The sequence below is a fragment of the Girardinichthys multiradiatus genome, chromosome 22 (assembly GCF_021462225.1).
Source record: "Girardinichthys multiradiatus isolate DD_20200921_A chromosome 22, DD_fGirMul_XY1, whole genome shotgun sequence".
Classification (NCBI taxonomy): Eukaryota; Metazoa; Chordata; class Actinopteri; order Cyprinodontiformes; family Goodeidae; genus Girardinichthys; species Girardinichthys multiradiatus.
This window is the reverse complement of record NC_061814.1, coordinates 33,114,452-33,124,960: the sequence shown is the minus strand read 5'-3', so window position 1 is coordinate 33,124,960 and position 10,509 is coordinate 33,114,452. Positions and strand designations below refer to the sequence as shown.

The following is a 10,509-nucleotide window of genomic DNA, read 5'->3' as shown; positions in this document are numbered from 1 at the left end:
TTTTTTTATGCGTCCTCTGTTCGTATACCATCATCAATAATCTGCAGATGTGCAATTACATAAATCGTTCATGCTTTCCAACACTAAATTAACTCCTCCTACTTGTTTTCAGAGTCTGAACCAAATGAAGAAGAGATAGTTGACTGCAGCTGATGTCTGAATATTTTAGCATCACCACATGAGTAACATTAGCTTGAGGTGACCTTTTAGGAACAACCAAGTTGTCGTGGAGAGGCTTCAGACGGAGTTTAAATGACAGCTACATTACCATTTTGCAGTTAAACCCTCATTATCAAAACATAGAATGCTTATGGGCATAAAAGTGAGATTTGCACAATCACTGCATGGATCACTAATATCAAGTAAACTTTTCTGGTGACAGCTGTTGAGAAAAATTGGAGCACTCATGCATCAAAATAACAATGTGGTCAGAACCTAAGCAGAAATTATGCCTAACCTGAAAGCTGCCAGAACATGAGTTTTTCAAAATAGTTTTTGCCAGTCCACCGTGGTGAATCATATGCAGTGTGCTTGCCACAGGATGCCGTTAAATCCCTGCCAAGCTAAGTGTGGTATGATTTTGAGTTGGATACTTTGCCATCACTACTTTGGTCTTTGTAGGGCACCGCTATTCACTGATGCACACATTTGGTGTTCAATTTGTATTGTCACTATTCTGCAACTTTTGTGAGCATTTTCAGCTTTTTTTTCAATGCTCTTTTACTTAGTTCTCGATTTTGGGCATGAAAATGAAAATAACATTTGTGAGCAACAAGACCAAAGACAATAAAGAAGGACAAGTTGTAAAAACATATAATACATGAAGAAAATCAAATGGATGTAAATGTAGGAAGAATTTCAGCTGGAAGAATGCATTTAATATTTGAGACTTAAAACAAAGAGACGCAAAAGTCTAGCAAGGTAAATTTTATTGAGTTTCTCAGCACTGCAGTGTGGCATGTATTGGGTTTCTAAAGCTTATACAATTCCACAATAATGTCATTTCTATGTAGAAATTAATTGGAGTTTTGTCATGTTTGAAATTCTTACTAAGAGAAAAATTAAAATCAAAAAATCCCTATTATCCTAATGTAGTTAGTTCAGACAGTCATCCTTTTCAAGTACAGTTCAACAGCACCATTTCATGGGCTTCCTGCCAGAAAATACAACTTCATTGCCAGTGAGGCAGTGGAAAAATAAAATTTGATTTGTAAAAGGATAAGTAACAGTCATCACCCTGGATGTGCACAGCTTCCTCCTCATAGATCAACTCTCTAACTGCCAGGTAAGAGAAACTGACTCACTGTAAAGTTTCAACATGCATAATTTATGTATTTATATTCTAAAAGAAGCAAAACATCCTAGGTCTGAAATGGTTATTTAAAAAAAATCCAGATTGAAAATTCACATTACGCTATATTTTAAATAATGTCGAAGTATTAACAGGAATATGGAGGCTGATTTAAGTGGGTATATACTAAACTACTGTATTTTCATTATTAATGGTAAAACTCAAAGCTCTAAATTATACCAAGCAAACGTCTTGAGGCAGGCGTTCCAAAAGGTGCAATTGTACATATTTCATCCACTGTCATTTGAAAACAAACAGAAAAGCTCTTTGATTTGAAGTTGATAAAAATGTGAAAATAATCACATCTCTGCAGCAACACAATATAACATCCACCCTGTTTCCCAAGATTATAGCTTATGTACAAAAGGAAGGATGTGTTGTTCAGCTGGAAAAAAGTATCAAAGAAAAATAACGGTGAATCAACATAATGACGCATCAAGTTTAATCCAGGTGACACTGGAGAGCTTGAAGGGTAAACTGGCATAGAGTGCATACTGGAGGTCGGCAATGGCAAAGGGAAGTCCTATAAGTGCACTAAGTAGTAGCTAATGCTCCTCATGTCATCCTGAACACCTGTTCAAACAACGAAAGCTTATTATCTCTGGCATCGCAAAGGTTGTGGGAAGTTGGAGGAGCTGTACATGTGTATGAGTGCATGGAAGTGCGTACATGGATGTGCATTTTCTGAGTTTGTATAGGAGTATTGCTAAGGAAGCTCAGAAGAAGATAGAGCGAGCAGGAAACGTGGTTCAATCCACTATGCCCGTCAACCGACACACCCCTCCCTCAATGGCCAAAGACTTGCCAGGAACAGTTCCAGGAGGCAATCTGGATATGTGCGTCTGCAGACAACAAAAGAAAACAGTTTTAACTATTGCAAATCAACATCATTGCTACTTCTGAACACTCTATATCTCTCTCTCACACACACACAATATGTAGGGGTGTGTGTGTGTATATAAAACCTAAAATTTCCTAAGGACTTTAAAGAGCTACAGGGGTTGGACAATGAAACTGAAACACCTGGTTTTAGACCACAATAATTTATTAATATGGTGTAGGGCCTCCTATTCCGGCCAATGCAGCGTCAATTCGTCTTGGGAATGTCATATACAAGTCCTGCACAGTGGTCAGAGGGATCTTAAGCCATTCTTCTTGCAGGATAGTGGCCAGGTCACTACGTGATACTGGTGGAGGAAAACGTTTCCTGACTCGCTCCTCCAAAACACCCCAAAGTGGCTCAATAATATTTAGATCTGGTGACTGTGCAGGCCATGGGAGATGTTCAACTTCACTTTCATGTTCATCAAACCAATCTTTCACCAGTCTTGCTGTGTGTATTGTTGCATTGTCATCCTGATACACAGCACCACCTTCAGGATACAATGTTTGAACCATTGGATGCACGTGGTCCTCAAGAATGGTTCTAGCACAAGTATTGGGCCAAGGGAATGCCATGATATGGCAGCCCAAACCATCACTGATCCACCCCCATGCTTCACTCTGGGCATGCAACAGTCTGGGTGGTACGCTTCTTTGGGGCTATTCCACACCGTAACTCTCCCGGATGTGGGGAAAACAGTAAAGGTGGACTCATCAGAGAACAATGCCTGTTTCACATTGTCCACAGCCCAAGATCTGCGCTCCTTGCACCATTGAAACCGACGTTTGGCATTGGCATGAGTGACCAAAGGTTTGGCTATAGCAGCCCGGCCGTGTATATTGACCCTGTGGAGCTCCTGACGGACAGTTCTGGTGGAAACAGGAGAGTTGAGGTGCACATTTAATTCTGCCGTGATTTGGGCAGCCGTGGTTTTATGTTTTTTGGATACAATCCGGGTTAGCACCCGAACATCCCTTTCAGACAGCTTCCTCTTGTGTCCACAATTAATCCTGTTGGATGTGGTTCGTCCTTCTTGGTGCTATGCTGACATTACCCTGGATACCGTGGCTCTTGATACATCACAAAGACTTGCTGTCTTGGTCACAGATGCGCCAGCAAGACGTGCACCAACAATTTGTCCTCTTTTGAACTCTGGTATGTCACCCATAATGTTGTGGGCATTTCAATATTTTGAGCAAAACTGTGCTCTTACCCTGCTAATTGAACCTTCACACTCTGCTCTTACTGGTGCAATGTGCAATCAATGAAGACCGGCTACCAGGCTGGTCCAATTAAGCCATGAAACCTCCCACACTAAAATGACAGGTGTTTCAGTTTCATTGTCCAACCCCTGTATGTTTCAGCAACACTATTTCACTAAACTGGGCCAGAAACAAGCCAAGGTACCATATCACGTGTTTTTGTGATCGACTTTAACCGCAACAGTTTTTGTTCTCAGGTTTTCCGTCACATAATGGTCTAAATTAGACCGTTATTCCAACTTTGAGAAACTTGTGGTGAGGTTAGCAATTCAGCAAAATTCCTGTTTAGGTGACAGATGTGCCAAGGCATCTCATTTACATGACAAGCAATTATAAAATTGCACACAGATAAGAGAAACAGAACCATAAAAATAGAAAACATTTACAAAAAAGTACACAGGAGACATTCCAGAAATAAATACACTAATGAATTTAAACAGCATCTAATTGCTTCATCGTGATTTAATCAATTTTGGATTGGTTACAACTGTGAAGACAATGTAATTTAGCATTTTCTTTTAGCATATACAGAGGGAAGCATTCCAATAACTTGCTATGTGTGACTTGTTTCCCTGAAGATGCTTAATCAGTATTTGTACATAAGAGTATGTGGTGAAGAGGAACCAGATGTTAGCTTTTTCAGTTTGAACGGAATGAAAATATGCTAGAAAGTCACAAACAGCTGTGAAGCCATGAGTGATACTTCCACTTGGGGATCAAAGGTGACATACTCGAACAGTGCCATTAATTGCTGTCATCCTCCTCTTCTCTCAGCACAAAGGCTAACACTGAGTCCTTCTTGGGGGAGGAGAAAATAAACTTATGAGTCAGGCCACTGAACTGGTCCCACATAACTCATCCAGATGAGGATTGGTGCTTTTTGGTGTAGAGTCTGACTATTCCCCCGAGCACCCTGAGGGCAACTGCCACTACAATGGAACAGCAGCCAGACAAGGCCAACCACACATGGCAATACTCTCAGGGGGCCATTATCCCTCCAGTACACGTCTCTGAGTTCATCTTCTTTCCTTAATCTTCAGATAATTAGGTTAAAGAAAGGTCTTGTTTAAACTGTTCAATAGGAGGTTCCTGACTGAGGCTTGATAAACTTATGGTGACAAACGAAACACTTTCTTTTTGATGTTTGTAAGCCAGTGGGAAACAGCTTTCACACCAAATACGCAGCTGAAAATTCCCCTGGCACACAGCTCACTGGCTGTGAGTTCATAAGACCGTTGGACAAAGACAGTTCAAACATCAGATGCATAACATACAAGGCTCAATTAATCTATCAATCCAACCAATCGCTGGGTCTGCTTATTTACGTAAATAAAAGTAAGACTTATGCCCTGTTATAAGCAATAAGCTGATGTGTTATAACGTGAGTCTGACATACAGTACAGACCAAAAGTTTGGACACACCTTCTCATTCAAAGAGTTTTCTTTATTTTCATGACTATGAATATTGTAGCTTCACACTGAAGGCATCAAAACTATGAATTAACAGATGTGGAATTATATACTGAACAAAAAAGTGTGAAACAACTGAAAATATGTCTTATATTCTAAAAAGTAGCCACCTTTTGCTTTGATTACTGCTCCGCACAATCTTGGCATTCTGTTGATGAGCTTCAAGAGGTAGTCACCTGAAATGGTTTTCCAACAGTCTTGAAGGAGTTCCCAGAGATGTTTGGCACTTGTTGGCCCTTTTGCCTTCACTCTGCGGTCCAGCTCACCTCAAACCATCTCGATTGGGTTCAGGTCCGGTGACTGTGGAGGCCAGGTAATCTGGCGCAGCACCCATCACTCTCCTTCTTGGTTAAATAGCCCTTACACAGCCTGGAGGTGTGTTTGGGGTCATTGTCCTGTTGAAAAATAAATGATGGTCCAACTAAACGCAAACCGGATGGAATAGCATGCCGTTGCAAGATGCTGTGGTAGCCACACTGGTTCAGTATGTCTTCAATTTTGAATAAATCCCCAACAGTGTCACCAGCAAAGCACCCCCACACCATCACACCTCCTCCTCCATGCTTCACGGTGGGAACCAGGCATGTAGAGTCCATCCGTTCACCTCTTCTGCACTGCACAAAGACACGGTGGTTGGAACCAAAGATCTCAAACTTGGACTCATCAGACCAAAGCACAGATTTCCACTGGTCTAATGTCCATTTCTTGTCTTCATTAGCCCAAACAAGTCTCTTCTGCTTGTTGCCTGTCCTCAGCAGTGGTTTCCTAGCAGCTATTTAACCATGAAGGCCTGATTCACAGTCTCCTCTTAACAGTTGTTCTAGAGATGTGTCTGCTGCTAGAACTCTGTGTGGCATTGACCTGTTCTCTAATCTGAGCTGCTGTTAACCTGCGATTTCTGAGGCTGGTGACTCGGGTGAACTTATCGTCCCCAGCAGAGGTGACTCTTGGTCTTCCTTTCCTGGGACGGTCCTCATGTGAGCCAGTTTCTTTGTAGCGCTTGATGGTTTTTGCGACTGCACTTGGGGACACTTTCAAAGTTTTCCCAATTGTTCGGACTGACTGACCTTCATTTCTTCAAGTAATGATGGCCACTCGTTTTTCTTTACTCAGCTGCTTTTTTCTTGCCATAATACAAATTCTAACAGTCTATTCAGTAGGAGTATTAGCTGTGTACTGTATCCACCTCTTGCACAACACAACTGATGGTCCCAACCCCATTTATAAGGATTGAAATCCCAATTAAACCTGACAGGGCACACCTGTGAAGTGAAAACCATTTCAGGTGACTACCTCTTGAAACTCATCAACAGAATGCCAAGAGTGTGCGTAGCAGTAATCAAAGCAAAAGGTGGCTACTTTGAAGAACCTTGAATATAAGACATATTTTCAGTTGTTTCACACTTTTTTGTTCAGTATATGATTCCATATGTGTTAATTCATAGTTTTGATGCCTTCAATATTCATAGTCATGAAAATAAAGACAACTCTTTGAATGAGAAGGTGTGTCTAAACTTTTGGTCTGTACTGTAGATAAACACCATAAGATAAAGAATCTGCTGCAAACGCATAGATAAGAAGGGCAGCAGCAGCAATACAAAGCAGCAAGAAGTGCAGAAAAGAGCTACTAACCTTTATACACATATCCACTGTGGATAAGGGGAGAATGAACACTTAATACAAGGAGATTAGCATGTATTTCAAGAAAAGCTAATAGGGCTCCACTAATAGCTTTTTGGTAGGATAGTAATAGCAGATATACTGATTTCTTGGCCTTTTTTGTTAGCTGGAAAATAATTGTGTTTAGTAAATGACCAACGTGTCTGGAATAAGTCCGGTTTTCATCGCATATCTGAAAGCAAGCTTTGAACACAATTACATAACTCCATAACTATGAAAAACATTAACAGGTTTGTAAATTAAATCACTTGCTTCTACGAATGTTAAAGAGTACATTTCAACATATATTAGTGTCACAAAACCTAAAAATCTTTTCAGTACTGAGATAGGTAATTCACAACTAGCCTTTTCACTGTTTATTAAAGCAATGTCCGACGCAATGTGAGCCTTCGGAAGCTGGCCTGAAAACCGCACCACCATATAAAAAGCAAAGGGTCATCTGGTACCACAGAGCACAAGGTCCCATTACTGAAAATAGAAAATGGATTGTTTTGTTTTGTAGCAAAATGGAAGTGCAGTCACTTATTGGCAACACAGAAAAAGATTGAGTAAGCACTCTTACTTTCCTGGGAGATTTTGGTACGCAAGAAAGGTAGAGGAGTTTTGGAAAAGCAAATAAGAAAAGAAGAACTGTTGCAGCACAAGAGACTAGGCGGAGAGACAAACAGACTACCATATAGTTCCTGCTACTGTGACGATATGGATCAAGTAGAGTCAAAAGCCAGACTATTGAGGCTTCGGCAACCGCTGCTGCCAGTTTTGAGAAGGCTTGAATGTTTTTCAGGTAGGAAAAAGCGTTTAAACATTTTGTCCCACGAAAAGGGAGATTTTTAGCTGCTTCCATTCACTATTGCTATGTTTCATACAGCCACTGTATGGCCAGCTAATAAAGGAAATTTAGGTCACACAGTTGGACAAAGAAGCAAGCAGATTTTACACTGTCTGCCAGAAAGCTGTTAGATGTAATTAACTTTTAATTAAAATATTTTTTTCATAGTTGATGAGTCTCCTCTGTGGTAAACTACAAACAGACTGTACAACCTAGAGTTTCTATAAATACCTGGGTAGGAAGCCTATCCATTACGTCTCCAAACTATTCGCTCTTAAAACCATTTCGCCTGACTTCATCCTCCTCATTTGACTAACGACTATATAAATCCTCACCTTATGAGCTGATGAGACTTGACTATAGCTAATTTTGTCTCGGCTGCCCATTGTGTTAATGTAGTTATGTCTGGGTTCCATGTTTTATGCGTTATCACTTTTCTGCAACTTTTAACTGCATGCCTGGCCCTCAGTCTCTTTTTCACATGCTTTTTAAGCTATTTTTCAGCATCAGACAAAAGCAGAACATTGGCATGCTCAAACATATTTTAAAAGGAAACGTGTAAAATATCTTAAAATATGGCCTTTAGGATTGCCTACCATGTCATTTTTAACATTTCTTTCACAAACGGTAAAATTGCTGGTTGACTAACTAGGAATTATTGTGTAAGAAACCTGCAAAAATGCTCTATGACAAATAGGTTTTAAAAAAGAGCAAAATAATGTAGAAAAGAAAGAAGGCATGCAAATCTGTTTACAACTTGTTACTCAGTGACCAAAGTAACCACATGACAGGACAGCAGCTGTGTCAAAATATAGCATGAATAGCACCGCTCATTGTTCATATGTTTAAGAGAAACAACATTCTTTGTTGATATAAATGTGTTTAAGAGTTACAGAAGCCACACATTAACACCACAGTGTACACAAATGGATAAATGTAGCTCTATGAACATACTGTTGTTTTCTTGTTGTGGTTTTCACATTTTTCCCTCTTAAAATAACTACAAAGACAATCAAATGCTATTTTAACTTTTAACTCCTTGAAAGATAAATAATAATTTAAAAAGACGTTTTGTTACATACAAAATAAATAATATTCAGCAACGCTTTGTCTCTGGCTTTACACAATTGAAGAAAAAAAATCTTTATAGTAATCATAAAACAAAAAACTCATTCTCAACCATTGGTTTGTATATCTGTAACAACTTAAGGTGAATATTTGAATAAAACCAGATTGTCTCGCTCAACAAAACAAGTTATGTTACAGTAAAAAGCGAAGAAACAAGATAAAGACAAACTTTTTATTGTCTTATTAATATCTGACAGAAAAGGGAGAAAAGAAAAACAAGACAACTATATAAGTGTCTTGACAATCCATCCTGAATCACGATTCTTAGGTGAGATGTAGATTAAAGATGCACCTAAAAATCAGCTGGTGACTAAAATCAGCTTGACTGGCTTTGACCAGAGACCAGTCGGTCAGAAACCCAAAAATTCACTGTTTCATATCAGTGAACCAACCATGCTAGGTGCTTTCAGAGTGCACTAACAACTTTCTTTTGTGTGAACTCTGTTACTGAATGAAAAAGAGAAGCTTAGCTATTTTCAGTAGTAAGTTGTTTAACATAAAGTCAGAGTAATTTAGAAGTTATTTAAAAGGAAACTAGTAACAACAGCATGCTGAGACATGTTTACAGCTCATTCAGGCTGTGTGTGTGTGTGTGTGTGTGTGTGTGTGTGTGTGTGTGTGAGAGAGAGAGAGCAAGCGAGCGAGAGAGAGAGAGAGAGAGACTTTCAGCAGATAACAGGAAGGCTAAAAGTTTCTCTATTTTATCCTGACCTTTCAACCTCTATTCGTCAGGGAACACTCTGGGTGGGTGTAGAAATGCTGCCAGCCTTTTGGAAATCCTAAAATTAATATAAAGATCAACATTCTAGAGGAAATACACACACAGACTGCAGTTCTAGTAATTGCCTAATATATTATTGTAAAGACAGTTTAAAATGAAAACTGTCACAAAAGTTATTAAAGATCGCTCACGGTAAGAAGGCCTGAAAAAATCTGTTGAATGCTGTTCCTATATCTTCTTATATTCTAGTGAAGAAGAAATCTAAATCGGCTAAAACTGGTGTTTGGCAGGTCAGAGGTTTCCAAAAACAGGACAAGAAATGTCCCAGTATATTTCTCCATAAACACTAAACTATCAAAGCAAAACAATTCTAAAGACAGCAGAAACCCAGCGACCTCGTTACTAAATACTCATCTTGCTCTGTATAAGCCCTTTCATGTCTTTATCACATACAATCAGAGGAAGATGAACTCTGGCTGGGCAGGAATGGTCAGCTAATAGGAATGGAAGGAATGTTTGAAGAATAGCAGCCCAGGCAGTGAAAGGCTACACTCAGAAAGCTGTGCATGGAAATCTGGTATGAGAAATTCATGTTTTGCAAGATATTTCATTATTTTATGTTTTGTTTAGAACAAGGAATTATGACAACACCGGGAGACTTTGGTCGAAGCTACTGTTATAGCACTATAGCACAAGAGGGGTACCCATCTCTAACTTTGAGGTTGAACATCCCCACAGATTTACCATCAAGGTCAAGATCATGCAGACCACAGCAGATGTAACTACAGTTTGAAGTCTTTAAAGTTACTATCTCTAGCTATGTGAACTTCATCTGACGGGAGAGAGAAAACAGAGGCTGTTCATCATGTAACCACTTTAATGAATGTATGAAGGCACTGAGCAGGAAACGGGTCTGGTCGCAGCTGGGGATCAGCGAGAGAAATCTTGTTTGTGCCCGGCGAGGGAGCTTGAATGACAGAAAAGCCAGCTGTTCTGGTGTGCAGATGGCATTGCACAGAGACGTAGTTCCAATCCCACAGTAGCTCTCCGGTAGAGGCGGTGTGAGGTTTGGTGGAGCAGCTGTGATCCTGGCTGTGGTCTCTAATATCAAAATCACCACTGGTCCCTCATGAGGAAGTGGACACCCACCCCCAGGAGATTCAGAGGTGGCTTATGACAAATAAT

General features: G+C 39.8%; 1 protein-coding gene across 14 annotated transcripts in view; it reads right to left on the bottom strand.

The window, feature by feature from the left end:
- Window positions 1–912: 912 nt before the first annotated feature.
- tasp1 (taspase, threonine aspartase, 1) overlaps window positions 913–10,509 on the bottom strand; it is a 49,647-nt gene continuing 40,050 nt past the window's right edge. For 11 of the 14 annotated variants that reach the window (XM_047352406.1, XM_047352407.1, XM_047352396.1 and 8 more), the window contains one exon: window positions 913–2,193. In XM_047352406.1, the coding sequence (XP_047208362.1) occupies window positions 2,101–2,193 (93 nt within the window). In that variant the 3' untranslated portion in view covers window positions 913–2,100. Of the gene's footprint in view, window positions 2,194–9,314; window positions 9,383–10,509 lie in introns of all 14 variants that reach the window. The other 3 variants (XM_047352397.1, XM_047352399.1, XM_047352410.1) reach the window with 1 other exon arrangement.